This window comes from Barbus barbus (assembly GCF_936440315.1).
Source record: "Barbus barbus genome assembly, chromosome: 35".
Taxonomy (NCBI): domain Eukaryota; kingdom Metazoa; phylum Chordata; class Actinopteri; order Cypriniformes; family Cyprinidae; genus Barbus; species Barbus barbus.
Window position 1 is genome coordinate 14,795,457 of NC_136763.1, and position 22,658 is coordinate 14,818,114.

General features: G+C 35.9%; 1 protein-coding gene across 1 annotated transcript in view; it reads right to left on the bottom strand.

The window, feature by feature from the left end:
- The window catches only part of LOC306854969 (cadherin-4-like), a gene marked incomplete at both ends in the record, with an annotated part of 253,169 nt that overhangs the window by 48,032 nt on the left and 182,479 nt on the right, over positions 1-22,658 (bottom strand). Inside the window, 2 exons of the mRNA XM_079393318.1 lie at positions 4,925-5,069; positions 12,405-12,560. Coding sequence (XP_079249444.1) covers positions 4,925-5,069; positions 12,405-12,560 — 301 coding nt within the window. The remainder of the gene's footprint in view (positions 1-4,924; positions 5,070-12,404; positions 12,561-22,658) is intronic.

Here is a 22,658-nt window from a genome sequence, read left to right on the forward strand (position 1 = left end):
AATATAGGGCTGTTACCAATCATATGAAATCAGTATCTACAAATCTTTCCACTGCAAAAGAAACAAAAGTGACTGGAGCGGCATTCAGATGCATTTACACTGTAGCTGAAATATAGCACAAATGCATTTACACTGCATGCAAAATTATAACAGTATAAATAATGTTGTGAGCTCGGTGTTTAAAAAAATAAAATAAATAAATTATATATACAGTATGTATACAGTATATATATATATATATATATATATATATATATATACACACACACACACACACATAGACAGGCTGCAAGCATTAATGTCGAGCTCTGTTACTGTATATAAAATTCAACTCCCCAGAGTGGCTAGTGGGAGTGACTGTGTTACCCGCCACAGCTGAAATCCACCCGCATTTGGCGGGTTGGTGGGTGTTAATTTCAAGCCCTTCTCGGCTGACTTGAAATATTTTAAGTTATGTGATAGCCAAAACGCAAACCAATTCAGTCAGAGTAATAAAAGTTTAAAATTAATAACTATGATAGGACAAAATATTTTACTCTTAATATTGCAAAGACGTAGCTGAAGGGGGAAAAATGGCTAAACCAAAATAAAACTAAATAAAACATACAAACAGTGTGCCACCTTTAAAAGCCCATTTTCGTGCCTCTATTAGTTCTAAGTTACGTGTTTAAAACAGCAAACTGAGACTGGGTGTGTGAGTTTGAAATGTGCTTGCGTGAATGCGAGGCGTCAAGATGATGCGGCTGGGGGTCCATATGGCCTTTAGTCCCCAAAACATGTTTATCGATTTCTGAGAGCTTGTCTCACACCATCTCAAATGTGAGTGAGCAATTAGGGGTCTCCAAATAGAGAAAGGGAGGATAAACCTCCTTGCGACGTGGGCAAAATGTCACCCTGTCTTTCTGTGTTAATGTCATTCTGTCGCTCCTGTGTTCCAGTCACTTCTGTCATTTAATATTAATGGCCACGGCGACCCAGAAAGTCAGTCCGAGGGGGGCGGCCGCATGTCTAGCCACACGTGAGACCTCACTCGTTTGCGGGGTTTCTTCGGCTTCACTGTAATTGTGAAGAGATAGTGCCATCATTTTGTGACAACACACCTAAGAGGGGATAATTGTGGCTGAGAGTTCTATTTCAAAGTTCATTAAGTTTCAGAGCAGAATCTGTCACTATGCCCCATGAGAAAGAGGAAAAGGAAGAAATGAGCGAAGGGAGAAGAAAAACAATTAAGCCCTCTTCTGATAGGGCTACATCAATTTTTGAACAACCAGAGAGCGAGCAAGCACATGTGGAGGGATGAAGAAGACAAAAGAGTTGCATGTCAACTCTGTCACTTTCAATTTTCAACGAGTGCCATTCTGTAACGGGATTAAATGCTCTTTATGTGTAAAAGTGAGAGAAATGACCGTGCAGGAAACAGTTAACCCCTAGGCCTTTTCAATTGCTTTTTAATTTGAAAACTAATTCAATGCTGTAATTGCTTTTCGACTTAGACCACTGAAGCTCAAAATTCCTCCTTTCATTAGACGCGTGCTGGTCGGGAGACTCTCTCTTTCACAGGTATATAAGAAATTGGGGAGTCATTAGTTTTAACAAGTTTAACATAACCAGCCTGAGAATGGAAACCGACCCTTGCAGTGCCGGCTTGTTTGAAAGCGGCGTCTCCTTTCAAATCACCCGCCATTTGAAGACGGATCCGAACGTGCAAAATCCATCTCGCCGCCACTTTGTCCCAATTTTCAATTGCTTGCGGTATGGCTAGATCACGAAGTGCTTACATTGAAAATACGACATAAAAGCTCACTATACTTGGCTGTCCGTCCGAGACAAGCTGCTAGCCAGACTAAACCAGTCCTCCAAGCTGTTATCACTCCGTTTTCCACTGCAGATTACACTCAGCACTGTCTCACACCACCCTCACGATGAGGCTTTCAAAGCAAATCTGTTTTGTCAGGGCCTTAGCCATATGGAGTCCTTTGAGGACTATGAAGAGGCAAATGACTTTTCCTGCAAAAAAGAGCCAGAGGCAGACGCCTACTTTAAGTCCATTAAACTGATTGAAACATTCCTCTCTCCACTCAGCGCTCTCTTTTCCCCTCTCTTCTCCTCTCCCGTGCATGTACGTCAGGGCCTAATTAACCCCCATGGCCAGCTGTCTGAGGCTGAGTGTTGAGTAGTGTCCTATCGTCCACTGTTAGCAAATTTCCTTATCGGCCGTGTGAGCTGGAAGTGTGAAAACAGAATTTTCTAGACGTGCCGCTTTTTTGCTGTGGCTTGTTTTTCTCTGCAACAGACAGCGAAAATATCTCCTTGTCATTGGTTATTTAGGCAAAAGAACCGAAAGCCAAGTAAACAAGGATACATCTGAGTAAAAAACGAGGCTGGATCACTGTTGAAATCTGAGGCCAGTAAAATGCAAAACAACAGAGAATAGTTTGAAGATGGCAGGAAAAAAGAGAGAAGAGAAACGATTATTTTAAAAGATAATTGGCCACAGCAGTTCCCCGAGCATGGAAATACGAGTTTTCTAAACACAGTTATTGGGTGGTGCAGCTGACTTTTTGGAATTCAGATTTTCTACAGGGGAAAAGAGTGGAAATTCGGATTAATTATTGTGAAAAGTAAAAGAACACTTTGAGACACTTCGTTGAGAATGTGAGAACTGTAAAGCTGCCTTTATTGCTTCATAGACTGTTGCTGGATAATTCCCAAAAACTATTTATAAAGACTATACTAACTATTTTAATTTAGTTAGTCTGAATTGTTAATATTCTGTTTCTCCTCAAAGAATACTAAACTTTTATACAAAATCTATACCACAATGTCAATTTATCTGATCCAAACATTTTACTATCATATGTGTGCTTGTATGCAAATCTTCATGATCCTGGTTTTATTTAGAAAGATTGTTTTAACAGAATATCGAATAACCAAAGTTTGTCTTAAAAGTTTGTAATAAAAGACAATCTGTGCATGTCATATAATTTTGGAATTAATCTTTTAAAATAAGACCAATAAATATGCATTAAGAAAGTAAATAGGACGAACGGTTTTTAGGGAATTTAAATGCTGACTTGACAGGAAGAACAAAATATTATTACTTTACTTCTTGTATTGTTTTCAGTCATGCCAATAAATCAACAATTATGAGGGCAACAAATGTCTGGATTCACACTAAAGAGTTTAATTTGATCCAGGTCTGAATCACAGCTGAATTGGATTAAACTTAAATTGGATCAGTCTTCTAAATGTGCAGTAATTGGGAGATTACTTGTATTTAGGCAGCAACGAACACAATTTAATTACTCTGTGTCTACACCTCCAAACAGGTATTTTGTTGGCAATGAAATCAGTAATGTATCATTTAAAGATGGATCCCTGTTGCATTGATCTGATAAGTTCCCATACATCTGCAGCTGGCGATAAGGACACTTCCCTGCATGCTCCTCTTTGAACGTGGCCTGTAGTGCAGGAGCTGATGGAAAATCCGCTGTAATACTTCAGAGACACTCTGATATGAGCATCTGTTTGGTCTAAGCGTCCCTTGGTGAGTTAAACTGATAAACATGTTCCTTCAACGTTCATGTTTAAAATATACAAAACATCTGCTGTGATTAAATCCTTGTGATCGCTGAAGATCAACGGCCAATATTGGCATGGCCATTTTCAAGGCAATGAGATTAACTGCGGTCTCATGAGAGCCTAGAGCCGGGTTTAGCTCGACTTCGCGAGAACTTCATGTTTTTAATTCACGTGAAGATGTCAGCATGGACAGCAGAGGGATAATGGAACAGCCTGTAACGTGTCCGTCTTCCATGGATAATTTACAGTGCTTGTTTGGCGTGGAGCAGACCCACGCTCTACTGAAGGGAAACAGAAAATATTGCGCTGTTCTTTTTTTTTTCTCTTTGTTTACGAATTCCCCTGAGAATCAAGTTTTCTGTGAGGAGAGCTCAACAAAATAAAGACTAAAGTTTTGTCCTCAGAGGCAAGCTTTCTGGGCCGTAACATTACAGAAGTTGGACACAATCTGACTCACAGTCTATACTTTGACTCTGACGGCTTACACTCCGAAGAGGTATAGAGTAAAGAATGAAACTGAACCTGTGTTTGTTAGACACAACGGGGATGCCGGTTCAAAGAGCACAGAGAAGCACTCAGAGAAAGGGCTGATTCACATTCAATAAATCATCAAGGGAAAACATAAGATTCCCTTGTTTGTCTTATATTAGTACAATGATAGTGATGAGAATCTGATGCATACTACAAACTTCAAAAATGACAATGAGCACACATCTTATTTATTATCTGTTGTGCAAGCAAATCCATAATCGTAATCTGAGCATGCATGATATAATTTTGTATTTTTTTTTTTCTGATTGGGATTCTTTGTGTGACATTAAGAAGTATATATGGAAATAATACTTAATATTATTAGAGCAAAAAATAGAATAAATAACAAATACATTATAATAAATTAATAAATACAAGTATGTGTGTGTGAATTTATAAAATTAAATATAAAATAAATACAATATGGTATACTATACCTATGCATAAAGTTGTAACAACAACAACAATAATAATAATAATAATAATATAGCAATAATACCATTATTAGAATTGAAATAATATCAGTATATTTTAATTATTCAAATAATAATCTAAAAAACTGTAATAATAATAATTATTATTATTATTATTATTATTTCTACACATCAATTAATAAAGAAATAATATTATAAAATATGAAATATATAAAAATATCTGAATATGTAATTGCACATCATAATTAACAAATGACATTACCATTATTTTAATTCATGATTACCTTATGCTTTTCTTTGACAGCATATAAAATAAAATGATAAACTAAACACATCACAGCATAATAATCACCATGATCTTTATTGCGGAGACATACCTGGTTTGGACATTTCTGCAACTGATCCGTTGTAGACCTGGTTCTTAAACTCGGGTCTGTTGTCATTCATGTCAATGACATAAATGTACAGATCAATAGGAGGCTCCATTTGGTTCCCGTTAACATCCACTGCATGAGCTCTGAGCTGTGGATGAGATGACAATAAAGGCACATTAATTAACAATTCATAATTCACACATAACTTCACCTCTGCTGATGCTTCAGTGGAAAGCACAGCGCTGATATTAAACCAGCTTTAAGAAACTCAGAGGCTTTAAAGATCTCTGTGTGCTCAGCGGACGCACCAAATGGAAATTGCATTCATATTTCATACGTTAGATACGGGATCCGGTGGGAAGGCATTGCGTTGTTCCTATCTAAAATCCATGAGTTATTATTCAGAGAGGACTTCCAGAGGAACAGAGTGTGAGTTGGAGTTTAGCTTCAGAAAAAAAAAAATACAATAAAAAAGGCTATTTTGGTTAGATCTCCAAAAAAGCGTGTGAGGCAAGATAAAGCTTTCTTTAATTCAGATAAACATCCCCTTAAAAATAAAATCGTTTTTTTAGTGATAGAACATTCCCACAGGAGATGGGATAAGAGAATGGGGAACGAGAAACAAAAGAGCAAGAAAAAGACCGAGAGCGAAAAAGAGAGGGATAGAGGAAAGGTTTAAGGCTGGATTAACTCCACATTCTCTTCTTTGAATTTATTCACAAAAGAATTACATGCGCACACACTAAATAAAACTATTATCCTAAAATCCCTCCCCGGAATTACATCCCAAATAAGAGAGTTGCATTGCTCCATATGCTATACACGGGAATATCCAGATTCTATATGCATTTCTGCTGTAATACGACACCTGCCGCCAAAATCTCTTATTTAATATCGCCCAAGACAAGTTTTTGTTGTGCAGGGCAAAACTAACTGTCAAGCAAACAAATAAATAAAGATGCACAACAGGAAAATCTGTTTCCTCAGCTGCTGTGCTTAGCATTCTGTATGGGTTGGTGAGGCGTCTGTGTGTGTGTGTGAACATGTAGATATGTGTGAGATTGTCTGTTGTTAGTGGCTGAGACACTGCATCTTTGATCTGTCGACCCATGAGAGCGTACGGACTGCAAATGTGTGACTTAATGGCATTATTACCATGCTAGCTGACAGAACCGAAACACTAGACAGAGACAGAGTGACACAGAGAGAGAGAGGGATGGGCTGAGAAACAGAATCCTCCTCTAGTTCTTTATCTCTTTGTTTATTTTCTTCTCTTGCCACTGTCAAAGCCATCAGCTTTTCAATTCTGCAACACACTCTAGTGGTGGGAGACTTGTGGGTAGTGAAGAAAAACTATTGGAAACTCACAAAATTAGGGAAAGCTACAAACCACAGAAAGAGCTAGAGGATCAGTGTCATGCCTGCAGCAAATTCGCCATGGCCATTGTTAGGACAGGGCAGTGTTTTCTGAATTTTTTTTTAAATTTTTTTTATTATTATGTATCCCCATAGCACCTCTTCATCATTATCGTTAATATTATCAAAGTGGTCATTAGACTCGCTTTTAAAGAAAACGCAATCAATACTGTGAGTGAAAACAACTGGTGTTAACAGTTCTGGGCCAATCATGGAGAAGGACTTAAAAGTGAATTTATTCATAACGCAGTCATATTTTTGTTGTGTAGGTTTAATTAACACAAATCTAAATTCCAAGCTCATCAAAAAATCCAAGAGCTGGAATGGTTTATGTCAAACATGAAACTGCATTTATAATCTATTTTACTTCCATAATGTTTAAAGAGATTGTCGGAGATCTGACCCTTCACATTCCTGCCACTTTTCCACAATCCTGTCAAATAAAGGCAACAAAGCCAACACATAAAAAGAAAGAAAGCCATGCTTCGGCTACTTTTTGTGACAGTATAGAGAGTTAAATTGTTTAAAAAAAAAAGGCTATTTCGAGTTGTAATTCATCTTTGAGATCACAGAAATAAATTACATTTTAAAATATATTAAAATAGAAAACAGTGCTTTTAAATTGGAATAATATTTCACAATAGTAATGTTTTTCAAGATGACAAATGCAGCCTTGGTGAGCACAATAGACTTTATAAAATTGGTAACACTTTAGTATAGGGACCAGCTCTCACTAGTTGTTTATTAGCATACCTATTATTAACATATTGGCTGTTTATTAGTCATTATTAGTCTGCGTGACAATATTCTGCATCCCTAATCATACCAAATACCTAAACGTAACAACTTAACACCTTACTAACTATTAACAAGCAGCAAATTAGGGGTTTATTGAGGCAAAAGTCATAGTTACTGGTTTGTTAATAGCGAAAATTGGACCTTAAAATGAAGTGTGACCGAATTTTTAATACCTTTTAAATGCAAACGTACATTGTGATTAAAATTGTTTTAATTTGTTTCTCTGTGCAATGACATTCACTGATGAATATTACACAATAAGACCACAAATGTGTATTATGAAATTAAATCTAGTTAATTTCAATTTCATGTTGACTTTAAATAGCCAGTTGCTGGGTTGGTTCCTGTGATTAGAGAGTCATCACTATTGTTAACACAACTGTTGTTAATTATGAGCCATCACCATTGTTAACCTCAGGTTGCGCCAGGGGGATTGTCCTTGTAATAAATTCAAGACTGTGTTCAATTGCAGCACTTGAGACACCAATGCCGGCCCTTGTGATGTGCTGATAAAAAAGCATTGTATTCTACTCAAGAAGGCTACTCAACAAACTCCTCATACGTTACATCACAATCCTCGAGTGTAAAACTGGGACATCTAAAACATTCAGAGTTAAGAGTGCAAAATGTGTGCAGATATCAGATATGAGGAGTCATATGGATATTCATACTATGGTGAGTAACAAAGGGGCTGCATAAGCTAACCACCACACAAGACCCGAGGGGCCACTTAACCATAACAGTGTTCATCCTGACTCACTAACTGTCTAACTCATTGTAAACATGCACTTACACACATACACAGAATCATCCACATGAGCTCTGTTGCCTATTGAAATTTCCCAAGATGTCTCACTGCCTTCATTTTTCTTCTTTTTTTCTTGTTTTTTTAATAAAAAAACAAGATACAAATACAAAACATACCAAAATCAATCAATCAAATCACAGAGCATATTTTAGATAATCATTAATATTAAACTAATTATACGTATTAACATATGTAATCATAAATTATGCATAATTATAATAATAACATGATAATAATAATATACACACAAAGACAGACACACTATCAGTAAAATGTTTGGAATTAATTTTTTTTTTTTTTATGTGTTGGAAAGAAGTTTCTTAAAAGCTGCATTTCTCCAAAGCTGCATTTATTTGATAAAAATATAGTAAAAACGGAAATGATGTGAAATATTACAATTTAAAAGAACTGTTTTTATATGAATATTTTTTAATATTTGTGGAAACCATTATACATTACCATTCAAAAGTATATTTTTATTAATGAAAGATACATTCAATTAATCAAAACTGGCAATAATGAATTTATAACGATCGAAAGATTAACTAGACACTGTTCTTTTGAAGTTTATATTCATCAAAAAATACTGAAAAAATATATCAGAAAAATAAATTGCAGCAAAAACTGTTTTCAATATTGATAATAATAACCATGATTCGTAACTGAACACCGATAATAATTCACAAATGAACACTAAATCAGCATACTAGAATGATTTCTGAAGGATCATGTGACACTGAAGACTGCATAGTTTTTGACCGGTAGCATATATTACATAAGTTACTACAAAAAATGAACTTTTTCACCATATAAAAATTTTCTGAGCTGCACCTGTATATATATATATATATATATATACACAGGTGCAGCTCAGAAAATTTTTATATGGTGAAAAAGTTCATTTTTTGTAGTAACTTATTTCAAAAAGTGAACCTTTCATATATTTTAGATTCATTACATGTAAAGTAAAACACTTCAAACGTTTTTTTGTTTTAATTTTGATGATTAGAGCTTACAACTCATGGAAGTCAAAAATCAGTATCTCAAAATATTAGAATATTTATATTTGAGTTTAATTAAACAACCATCTACAGTATAAATTCCGGGTATCTCTTGTTCTTTGAAACCACAATAATGGGGAACAGTGCTGACTTGGCAATGGTCCAGAAGATGAACATTGACGTCCTCCACAAAGAGGGTAAGTCACAGAGGGTCATTACTGAAAGGTGTGGCTGTTCACAGAGTGCTGTATCAAAGCATATTAAATGCAACGTTGACTGGAAGGAAGAAATTGGGTAGGAAAAGGTGCACAAGCAACAGGGATGACCGCAAGCTTGAGAATACTGTCAAGCAAAGCCGATTCAGACACTTAGGAGAGATTCACTGAAGCTGGAGTCAGCACATCAAGAGTCACCAAGCTCAGACATCTTCAGAAAAAGGGCTACTAAGCCACTTCTGAAACAGAAACATCGTCAGAAGCATCTAACCTGGGCTAAGGAGAAAAAGAACTGGACTGTTGCTCAGTGGTCCAAAGTCCTTTTTTCAGATAAAAGTAAATATTGCTTTTAATTTGGAAATCAAGGTCCCAGAGTCTGGAGGAAGACTGGAGAGGCACAGAACCCAAGCTGCTTGAAGTCCAGTGTGAAGTTTCCGAAATCAGTGATGATTTGGGGTGCAGTGACGTCTGCTGGTGTTGGTCCATTGTGTTTTATCAAGTCCAAAGTCAATGCACCCATCTACCAAGAGATTTTGGAACACTTTATGCTTCCATCTGCTGACAAGCTTTACGGAGATGCTGATTTCATTTTCCAGCAGGACTTTAGCACCTGCCCACAGTGCCAAAACCACTTCCAAATGGTTTGCTGACCATGATATCACTGTGCTTGATTGGCCAACATGCCTGTTCTGAACCCCATATGGAATCTATGGTATATTTTCAAGAGAAAGATGAGACACAGTCGATCCAACAATACAGACGAGCTGAAGGCTCAATAGTGCCTCAGCAGAGCCACAGGCTGATCGCTTCCATGCCATTCCTCACTGATGCTGGAGTTTGTGCTAAAGGAGCGCTGACAAAGTATTGTGTGCATAAATGAACATACATTAAAGAACGTGAACTTTTCTGTTTTGCAAATCCTTTTTTTGATTGATCTTAGGAAATATTCTAATATTTTGAGATACTGATTTTTGACTTTCATGAGCTGTAAGCTCTAATCATCATAATTAAAACAAAAAAACTTTTGAAGTGTTTTACTTTACATGTAATGAATCTAGAATATAGGAAAGTTTCACTTTTTGAAATAAGCTACAAGAAAAAATGAACTTTTTCACTATATTCTAATTTTCTGAGATGCACCTGTGTGTGTGTATATATATATATATATATATATATATATATATATATATATATATATATATATATATATATATATATATATCACTAAGCTTGTCGCAATGCATTCTGGGATTGCATTCTCCACAGAGGATTTGTGCAGTGTCACCTTAGATTCTGACTCGAATAAGGTATCTTTAGCGACAGCATAATTAAGTTACCTACCTTTTGGGACAGCCTATAGTACACTGCCTCCATAGGCAGCCCAGTATTTTTGGAAAATGTATGCGCTCACACACACACACATCAGCTAACTTAACCACCATGGGTGCTGACTTATTCAGATATTCTTATTCAGATCACACACACACACACACACACACACACCTGGTCAGACAAGCCTAGCCGTAATTTAGACTGATAGGTAGACGCACAGTGCCACATCATCTACTGCTCAATGGACCGGAGAGTTAAGAGAAAAAGAGCCATAAGTCAAAAGTAGAAGCCGCAAACAGAGAAGACATCATTTTATAGCCAATCTAAATATATACTAAGGGCCTACTGACACTTCCTGCAAAAGAGCTGAGATAAAGAGGCAGTTATAATTGTAAGGAACAACCGTGAGAATCAAAAGCAATGTGTTGTGTTAGGAGCGCCTGAGTGAATGACAGTCTGGGGAAGATGTGGCTCGCTGGCAGCCCGCTTGTGACAGAGGTGGGGTGACAGGCAGAAACATAAGGGGGCAGGGTCGCTGTTTGATTTGATTCCCCAGTTGAGTTAAAGCATTGGGAGTTGCATACTCATCACTTGTGACAATTCAACACTTCTTTTCCAGACTATTTCATTCCCTTTCTCTCCCTCTCCCTCTCTCTCATCTGCACGTTGCTACTGAACCTTCGTCTAATTGACAGTTTGACTAACTGAAAAAAAACCCTGACGTGTCAAAGCAATTCTTTTCTTTGTCTCTAGCTTTTCTTCTTCACATTATTCATAAGGAAAAGAGCCACATAAACAGAATAGCGGAACAAAAACAAAATAAAAAACAGCAGACTTAACAAGTGATGCCAGCCGACAGGTCCGAAACGTTTTGTTTTTAATGCATTGAAAGCAGTTTGAATAGACTTAATTGCACAATGAAGTATGAATCTTAAGATTTCTGCAAACTTTGCTTAACAAGCAGTAGCTTTACTAAGTCTGTAGCTTTGTCTTCGATATCTAAAAAAGGCTGACAAGGCAACTGCACTTGTTTTGATGGCTAGAGCTTTCTGGAACCAATCTGGTTCGCAATCAAGTCAGATCTCGGAGTTTGTAGGCCATTGAGTCCTGGTTAAAAGTTACCCTGAACAGCCAGATAAAGAGATGTTAATATTCATTCAAAATTGGAGTTTATGAATGATATAAATTTAAGACACTTGAGCCAAAATGTATTTGCATTACATGGTGTCAAAATTAAAGATATTTATTTTAATCATCTATATAGCACAAACACACTTTTAAATAAAAACATTTCACAAATTGACATTTGTTAGGTTTCCAAATATTAAGAAATGTATAGTTCAAAATGAAGGCAAAAGGTATTTGGACACTTTCTGGTTGTACTAAATTAAGGAACACCAATTTTGTTTGGACAACAGTGAACTTTAAAGGAACTGGCTTCATACATGTACAAAAAATGACGAGACCATCTGGTGTCTCAGAAATTTGGTTAGGTTTTTTTTTTTTTTTTTGCATAGGTTTTTAATATTTTGTGATTCAATGAAATTCAGCCACCTGTACATAACGCACACGCGCACACACACACACACACACATTGTACATGTTCACGGATATAACTGTGATTTATATAACTAAATCTAAAAAAATTCTTAATTGTGTTATTTTGTTCTATAATGTAAAGGCGTTCATATATTTTTAAAAGTGTCTTAAGTGTCCAAACACTTTTTGGGATCACTGCATTTAGTAAAAAAGTTCTAGTTAGTTCTAGTTTTATTCCTACTGGCAAAAGGCCATAAACTCTTGCAAACTGGAGCATGTTTCTTAAATGGGATGAGGCCAGTTCCGCTTTAAATAGGATCTGAATAGGGCAAAAATTATCTTTTCGAGCCAACTCTGGAAAGAGGCGCACTTACATGGTAGGAGGCTCTCTCCTCTCTGTCCAAAGGTTTAGTAACAGACATTTTCCCTGTCACAGGATCAATGATGTAGACGTCATTGGGAGGCTGGTCTGCTCCGGCTCCTGTTATACTGTACCGGATCTCAATCTCTTTGTCCTGGTCTGATCGAATCTGCAATAAAATGACACAGTGAGTAAGAGACCTTGATGGGTAACACTTTAATCTAATAAATCATTAACAAACATCATATAATGCTTAACATATCCTTAGTTAATGTATATTCACATGGCTAGAAACATGAGATAATGTGCTTGTTAATGTTTACTAATATACTAAACTGGTCTCATGGCATAAACGTACCTGGGTGATCTTTTTAGCAAGATCGCTTTTGCGTACCTTACTGCATGTTTCGCAGCAGTTTCAAAGAGAAATGTCCAGTGGTGCTAAAACACAGGTTCAATACGTAAACCCTGGCACGTTGATATAGATACGCATTGCTGTGTTTTTATTACGTTACTTCAGGTACGTATTGTGGCGGTTCAGAATTCAAATATCAGCGGACCGTTGCTAAAAATTAATGCTCTATCCTATTGGAAATATGCCCTACAAACCAACCCTAAACCTACCTGATAGTGTTGACAAATGCAAAACTGATATAAAAACCCATTTGTTGATGCAACCATGCTATTTGAACTTCCTTATATGCATATTTGAACTGTTTTGTGGAACCGTGGTTATGGGATTCGAACCGGAGCTCCTCACCTCTCAAGTACGTATCCGTACTCCGTGAGCTTATACCGAACAAACTTACCGTTTATGAAAACCCATAGATATGACGCTGGATATGTGTGATGCTAACGTTCAAAAGCATCAGTTTTCAAATTTCCCAGCATATTAATATTGTTTTGAAGTCATAACATGATATTCTTCAAGTAATTGTGCGAAAATTACGCTTAATTAATTGAAACTCTGTAATTTGTGTGTGATCTCTGCAGTGATATGTACTTATTGGTACGTTTTTCACATCTCGCTAAAAAGTGCTCCCAGGTACGTTTATGCCATGAGACTTTCAATATATATGATCATGCACTACTTGAAAATCTACAAATGATTTTAGCAGATGTTACAAAATGATTAAAAGCTTACATTTAATGTACAACCTTTTTGCTGCTATTGAGGTGTGATACGGTATAAGGTTAGGGACAGGTTTGGTGGTATGGGTAAACGTTTATAAAGCTTTTACAAATGATGAATAGTTCCCACTAAATTGGGTACTGTAAAAACATAAAAAAAAATATTAATAAATGATTTGTTAAGATGTGTAAATAGTAGAAGTCTACACAAAACGAAGAACAAATACAAGACCTTATACAGACTGCGATTGAGTTAACGAATAATATGTTAACATGAATAGTCTGTGAAGTGCTTAAAATGTCCAATTAAGCTATTTTTTTCCTCACAACATTTGTAAATGTAAAAATGAGCATTCGGTAATACAGTATATGAACTGAAGTTTAATGAAATTTGTTAGCTTTCAAAAGTACATTAACAAATAAGCTTGCGATATTTGTTAGAATAATTTGTTCAAATCAAATTTTTAAAAAGTGCATGATCATATGAATTTATATGAAATATAAATCATTATCTAATGACTAACAGATAATTAAGTACATTAGCAAACATTAAGCACATGATCTAACTAATGATCTGTTAAGCATTATATAATATTTTAACAATTTTAGTTTTTTTTTAATGAAAGTTATTAAAAAGTGTTACCAAGATTTTACACTGGCTACCAAATGTATTTATTTATTTATTTTATTAATTTATTAGATCAAAGCATTAAAGTATATAAACAACTTTAAAATTAAAATTAAATGGGTATTAATTTTCAACAAAAAACACTGTTGAGTATGATTGTATGGTCAGTTCTACAAACTAGAACAGACCAAATGCCTTGAGTAGACATCATCCACACACTTTCATGACAAACGTCAAATAATTTCCATGCGCATACAATCACTGTCTATATGATTTCTGAAAACATTCTGTCACAAGCCCACTGGTGCTTAGTTTGCATTTCTAAAAGTTTGCATACATAGAGACACTACTTGTATTTTCTCTCTTTTTCTCAAGAAACTTGCACTGCACAACCGATTCAATCTTTAGGCTTCGGTAGAATCAGGAAATTAAAAACGTACAATGATAATGTGGCAGTGACATGTCAAATGCATGCTTATTAATCAAAGTCAAGCCAGTGTTGTTTCCCGAACAGTAAATAGTATTCAGCATCAGGGTTTGATATTTAATAGTTGGATGCCAAATGAACTGGACCATCGATCACAATGATAATGCTTTAGTAGACACTTTCTCTCAGCTGCGTGACAACTGCCTGCCATACAAACTTGTCTCAAAATGCCTGAGAGTAAAGAAAACAGAATGATTGAGCAGCATAGACTTGTTTATTAAAGTTGATGCATGCATTTTTCTGTTGAAGTACTTTCATTGTCAACCTTTATGGGCAGAGAGAGCTATACACAAAGAGCGGACACGAGGATGCTACTAAAAAAATCACTACTAGACTGATTTCTCTGAAAACACTGTGGAGCTTATAAAACTTATGAAATGTGGGTATAGGGCCATTATAAATGGGAGAAATCTAAAAACAGCCATTATTTTTGGCAATTCCAATTACACTGCTTTGTCAAAGAAATTACACACTTCAGAAAAAAAAGCACACTGTATATACCTTCATTGAACGACTGACTGACTTAATGAGTATAAAAGTGACATTTTTGGCCTACTTTTAATTGAAGCTGGATCATTGCCGTGCATGAAATCCTCGTCTTCGTATTTTTCTTCCAAACTCTGTTTGATGTAAAGAACAGATGCATACACAATTCTCTCTCGTTCTTCCCCCATCTATCTCTTTTCTGTCTCCCGTTTTTCTATCTGGCATCATTAACCATGGCATGGCTCAATGCGATAGACGTTTCCCTCTTCTATTTTCCCTCTCTCTTGCATTGAAGCAAGAAACATGTTGCAGAACCGTGGGACATTAAACATCTGGATATCAATCTGCTTGATGTTTTCGTTTGACAGAGGATGTTTCTCACAATGGTTCTTCGCATCAAAAGTGCCATAATAACAGATTTTTTTGAAGCATGTTCAGCCTGTTTATGTAATGAAAAGCTTGTCCTATAAAAACACCAAAACAGAGTGTATGGCCTCTTTAATGTCTCAACTTCTCATTCTAAGTGGATCAGACACACTTACATAAAAACATGCAATTGAACTAGAGATTAAACCAGAAATTCAGTTGTACTGGTCATTTAGTTTTCTAAAAAGTGATAAACTTATCATAAAGCTCACAAAAATCATTAAACTCATAAAAAAATGTTACCCGAAACCATCTGTAAAAATGTGTAAGGGAAGAGCATTGGAGCAATAAATATTTTATAATAATCATTATATAATAACAAGAATATAAAAAAAATGAATATAATTTTGTTAACTAAATGCACTTACTAACACCACAATATATATGTGCATCAACTCACAGTCCAACAAGAAATATGTACTGCACACATAAATATAGAAATGCATTTCTGCATTGCAAAGTGCTTTTTTTTTTTGTTGTTTACACCTCCGGCATCACTATTTAATACCCACCCTTACAAATTTTAGTGCACTGGCTTCTCGGTAAACAGGAACACGACTGAAAAAAATGAGAGCAGAGTGGAGATATCTTTCAGGAGATGTGTTTATGCACCCACATAACTATCTCCACTTTCAAGTGAAGCAACACTTCATGAAATATCACCAGATTGTTAAGTATGACCATGTTTCCGTGTGTCACTGGGCTTTGCGAAGCGCAAGACATTTGATGTGAGGGGATTTTGTGCTGAAGCAATCAAATGTAAATCCTGATGCGTTTGAGTCACGGGATATAAACTCCACACCCTGCCTACCCATTTTGTGAGCCATGGGTCTGGAAACCATGCGTGAAAGTGAAATGACTGGTGAGCATGCTACAGTCCTTTTTTGCATAACGTATGCCGCAGACTGAGCGTGATGGCTTTCTCTTCATTTCACTCAGACACTGAACTCCCACACATGACCTTTCGGTGCAATATCTGAACCTCGCTCTCCCACTCTCTATGCTTTGGTAAAGTTCTCTATCTATTTAAACGGCTGCTAAAAACATCTAAGAGATACGCCGCTCAGGACACTGAGACTCTGTATATTGATTTGGTAATAAAACGTATTCCTGGTAGCTTTCAGTACAGCTCGAGCCTGCATTCAATATCAAGGTTTATCGAATAGACAAAAAGCCAGGAATCAAAGTTCAGGAATTGTTTTTTTTTTATCTTACTACTTTCTTGCATGAACTGGCAATCAAATCTGAAATCCCAGAAATAGTTCTTTGTATTCGGCTAAGAACATGGCGGCTACATATCAATTTAGAGCCCGAAAGGGATTGGAAATTTCTTGCGGGAGGAAAAATAACATACCGCAGCATCCTCCTTGCAAACATTTGAAAAATGAATGGCGTTCTGGGAGGTTGACAGGTAAGAGATTGGTATGTGGGCTACATAGCATGGATCAAAGAGAGTTTTTCTGCTCAATAATTCAGCAGCCGTGGTGCACCACGAACACACACCTAGAATATCTACCTTTCCTGAGTCAGATGAATCGACATTCGCTGCTCGAGCCAACCCGATGACACATCCCCTTAAATATCCCAGAGGAAAGGAGGTGAGGTCCCTTGTACATTTGAAAGGCTCTTTAAAATTCCTCCCGTGGGCAGCCTGGAAGGATTTGTCACGTTCAAAACCCTGGCCCCCCAAACTCCCTGTTTAATGAATGTTCTTTATAATACTAAATTGAATAAATGATGATCGTGCCCTCGTTAAGTCCCCTGGGCTTGATTGAGTCATCTGAATTCAGTCCTAATGACAAAAAGCAATTTCTGAAATCTTCCTCCCACTCGTTAGTTGTAGAATTACAGCAAGTGCGGGGTGAATAGGGGGAAGATGGCTAGCACGTGCTCTTTCTGCAGATAGCATGTTGGAGATAAATGCAGCGTTTCTAGGGCAGGTCCAGAGTGACTTCTGCTGTTTTCTGGCGAACTTTACCGTCCTGGGAGAGGTTGTATCAAAGCCCCTTTCAAAAGAGCAAATGAAGTCAGGCGAGGGATTAGCACAAGTGCCACAGAGTAATTCTTTACAAGCAGTGACACTATTAACTACATTTTCTCGTTTTTTTTTTTTTTTTTTTTTTTTTGCAGTAGTTTGACAGTGGTTTTGTATAGTACAGCTTTTCCAGTAACACAATAATCTTTGCAACAAACTGTTATATTGTCACACAGGAACAACAAGATTAAAATAAAAAGTCTGTTATGTAAACTAGGTGTATTGTGTTTTTCCAGTAACACTTTAATAGTGACCCATTCTCACTATTGACTACTTGCTTACTAGCATGCATATTACTATCTTATTGGCTGTATGTGAGTACCTATAAAGCACATAATCTGCATGACCATATTACACATCCTTATTCCTACCCAATACCTAGACTTAGCAACTACATTACTAACTATTAATCAGCAGTAATTAGGAGTTTATTGAGGCAAAAGTTATAGTTAATAGCAAGAAACAGGACCTTCAAATAAAAGTTTGGCCATTTTTCGTAGTTGTTCCTAGCGTAAGTCACAGCGCACAAAAAAATGCCATCCTGGAAAAATTCACTTAGAGCAGTGAAAAGTTATTGAAATTAAAATCTGAGTCATTGAAAAGTCAAGGAAACTTTTTTACTAGTTACAGTATGCTCTAAAATATTTCATACAATCTAGATTAGAACAGAAATTGGTCTTTGAATGTGCAACTGCTATAAAAGTGATTTGTAAAGACCCTCATGCAGTACAAAAGTCATGGTCAAAAGTTGAAGGAACCCTACAATTAATTAAAACCCTCAATGTGCCCCAAAATATGCCTCTGCTTAAATTATAATGTTGAATAGTCAAATATTTAAATGAAGCTGTAGTTACTTTTTGTTAGTAGCCTTTAGCGTAACAACTTTTTCAATAGACTATCATGCTTTAGTCTAACAACTTTAAATGAGCTTGGTGCAAAAACTGATTTGCACAATGTTAACTCTAACAAATGGCAGACTCAAACTGAGACCGTGTATTTGAATCAGTTTATGCTCCCTGAGACTCGAACCATTACTGCAGGGTTGCTAGCGGCACATCAGTTGAGCTACAGGAACCACTTTAGATGCAGAGAATGTTCAAAATACAGCATAATGCTCTTTTACATCAGAGATTGAATCCTTCCTTAGCTTTTCTCTGCATTGCCGTTTTTCATTTTGGTATTCGGCATAATGAAACAGACGTTAGAATAACAAATGTACTATTAATTTCAAGTTATTTTAAGTTATTAACATGTGTGACTGACAAAGTATGAAAACTCAAATTGAGAGAGAGAAAATAAAATTCAACAAAACAAATCAAATCAGATTAAAAAAATAAAAAATTCTTGGAGCTCATTGAAATGTGTGACTGAAGCCCAAAAAGTAAGTTTCTTTTCAATAGGCCTCTCTGGACTCAACTAAAGTGTCTTGATGGCCCTCTCTTATTTCCTGCCCATCAGTAATGGCTTTTTTTTTCTTGATTTTATAGTATTGCACTCTCATTTTACGACTTCTTATTGGCACTGTCTGCTCTTCCTATGAGAACCCGAGGCATTCAAGCAGGCTATGAGAGTCAAGAGCTGTGTGAGGTGGTTGATGAGCTGGTCAACGGGTGCAGTATGATGAGTGTATGGTCAGGCAACCTACAGGCCACCTCGAGCTTCCTATAGGCTGCTTTGATAACTACAGTGGTCAGTATGGTCAGGTATTCTCACTGCAGTCAAGCCGGTCGTATTTGTCTTTTTGTGTCCTTTAGTGCTGCTATTGTCTGTTACGCACCTGATGTTTGGGTTTCATTTGCGGTGGCACTTGTGTAACCTCTGCTGAGAGATTGCAACTTGCTACAATGTATGCGTTTGTGGACGCACATGTGTCTTTATGAAGGGTTTCTGAGTACATATTGTGCTAGACCTATCACACTCAATTCAGCATACAAGCTCTTGTCCGACCATATGGAGACCAGGGCTGCTGTTTAGTTTCATTGTCTTCCGTCCAAAGACAGACGGATACAATTCACCAGGATGAATCATCTTCCTGCCAGCATGCTAAAGGATGAGAAATGCACCAAAAAAGAAAACCTGAGAAGCCAAAGTAGAGGATTTATTGAGAAAAGAAAGAGCGGCTGAATTTTTTTTAGTGTAATGGTTGAAACTTATTGCTTTGGCAGACCATTCAAAACACTTTAGGAAATAGTCGTGCACATTTAGAAGATTAGTCACATCCTTTAAGGCCAAGGTTTAAAGTAATAAACAATAAACCTCTCTACATCATAGGAATGTGACCAAAACCTGGCAGATTGAAACAAATTACCCTACAGTAGATCGCTTTCAAAAGTGTCTATCAAACGCTTCCTCTCTCCGTAAATTTGACAGCAGTCTACTTCTGTCAGTTTTATTACTCTTGGAATCATAACATAGTTTCTTATGTTTAACATCAAGGTGATAACCCAACAAACTGTTCTCAAGGCGTTCTGTCTCGTTTTGATCCTGGATGGTATATTTCCTCAAAGCCCTGTCAGGACTGATGGATGTTCTCTCTCAATGACGGACAAATTCAAATGCGGAGATGAGCTGATCAAGCTGATAGCGGACTAGAGAGAAAGAAGACAGTTGTTTCATGTGATCAGGTAACATTAGAAACAAAAAGAAATCTGGAAACAATCACTTAGATATTAATATTTATATGTACCTTAAATTTTGAACTCTTATATTTATTGGTAAGCTAAGAGGAAATATATTTTTGCATTTTCTTTCAGTTTTTTTGCACTTTATTGTATATTGTATCTCCTCCTAAAGGGGGCATATTAGTGCCTTAAGGAATAAAATGTACAATTTAGGCACTAATATGTACCATTAAGGTACTGACATGAGTATTTACATACTAACATAACACTAAAACCATAAAAGTAATATCTATATTGTGTACTAATATGTACCCATTAGCTAGCTACCTTAGGGTACTAATATGTAACCTATATGTATTTGCATATTAGTACATTAAGCACTAAACTGCACAATTTAGGTAATGATAAACACCCTTAAGGTAATAAGGTGAATACTTGCAAATTAGCATTTTAAGTACTAATGTACCTTATATACAATTATATATTAGTAAAGTACTAACATTATATCAGCACATATTAGTACCCTAAATATTAATTACCACTAAAATGTACACTTAAGGTACTAATATGTTGTCACGATACGCAGGAGCAAGGGAACGAGGAGACAAGGAGTTCTTCAGAATACACTATATTTTAATGATATAATTCACAGAGCATCCAACAAAGGAAGACATATAACAGCGGACACTAGACACAGGAAAACACAGGGCTTAAGTACACTGGAGTAAACGAGGAAATTAGTCAAACACACCTGAAACCAAAGAACAATCAAACACAAGGGAGAAACTGGGTCACGGGGAAGGCACATGGGGAGAAAAACACAAGACACATATGTAGGACTGACATATGTACCCTAAGGTAATATTATGTATTTGCATATTTGTACCTTAAGTACTAATTAGTATAAAATGCCCCTCTAGGTACTGACATTTATCCATTAAGAACTAATATGGACCTTGTATACTTCATTTAAGGCACCAATATGTGTAGGTATTAGCATATGTGACCCTGGACCACAAAACGAGTTATAAGTCTCTGGGGTATATTTGTAGCAATAGTCAAAAATACATTGTATGGGTCAAAATTATAGATTTTTCTTTTATGCCAAAAAACATTAGGACATCAAGTAAAGATCTTGTTCCATGAAGATATTTTGTAAATTTCTTACTGTAAATATATCAAAACTTTATTTTTGATTAGTAATATGCATAACTAAGAACTTCATTTGGACAACTTTAAAGGCAATTTTCTCAATATTTAGATTTTTTTTTTTTTTTTTGCACCCTCAGATTCCAGATTTTCAAATAGTTGTATCTCGGTCAAATATTGTCCTGTCTTAACAAACCATACATCAATGGAAAGCTTATTTATTCAGCTGTTGTATAAATCTCAATTTATTTATTTTTTTATGAACCCTTTGACTGGTTTTTCCATGGTCACATATTAGTAATTAGTACTAAAATGTACAGTTTGGTTTTACTATGTAGACTACAGTTAGTAAGCTAATATGTGCTCAGTTACATTACCAATTTTTTTTGTATAATTCTAAATAAAATGTATACTTTAGGTACTAATATGGCTCCTTAAGGTACAACTATATGTATAACAATCAATTAATTGTTTTAATTTTCCTGTGAGAAAAAGAATTGTTTCTCAACTTCTATTGCCAATCTTGGATTATGCCGACATTATATACCAAAATACTACTGTTTCTTGCCTTCAGTCTCTCAATACTGTTTACAATAGCCTGTGTAGATTTATTCTTCGCTGCCCCTACAGAACACACCACTGTGAAATGTACCATCAATTGTCCTGGCTGACCCTATCACATAGAAGGCGTTTTCATTGGTTACAATTTATTTTTAAATGTATTTATATGGACTATCCTTCCTATTTAAAACAATATCTAATTCCAGTTAAGTCATTTTATAACTTGCGTCACAATAACCAAATCTATTTTTTTATTCCTCAAATCAATAAAGAAGTAGGAAGATATGCATTTCAATATAAAGCACCGTATGAGTGGAACAATCTTCCAATTTCTATTCGCTCTTTGACTTCCTTTTCATTGTTTAAAAATGCCATAGCTCAATATCTTCAGAATACATGTAATTGTTTTTAATTATTATTATTATTTTTATATATTTTTTTTCTCTCTTTCTCTGTGCTGGCATTATTGGTGGTCACTACTGTACTATCGTTCTATGTGTGCATATGTGTTTACTGGTGTCTAGATGTGTGTTTTGGTACATACATATTACATGTGTTTATTCTGTTGAGGGAGGTTTGTGCAACCTTTGGAGAGTCTTGTATGAGTGAATGTCTTGTTTGTATGAGTTATGTATTATATATTTCTGTATTTACCATTATTGTAAATAATGGAAATATATTTCTGTTTCATTTGTGTATGTGTTTTTTGTTATATTTGACTGCCGCTGTAAGGTCAATGTCAA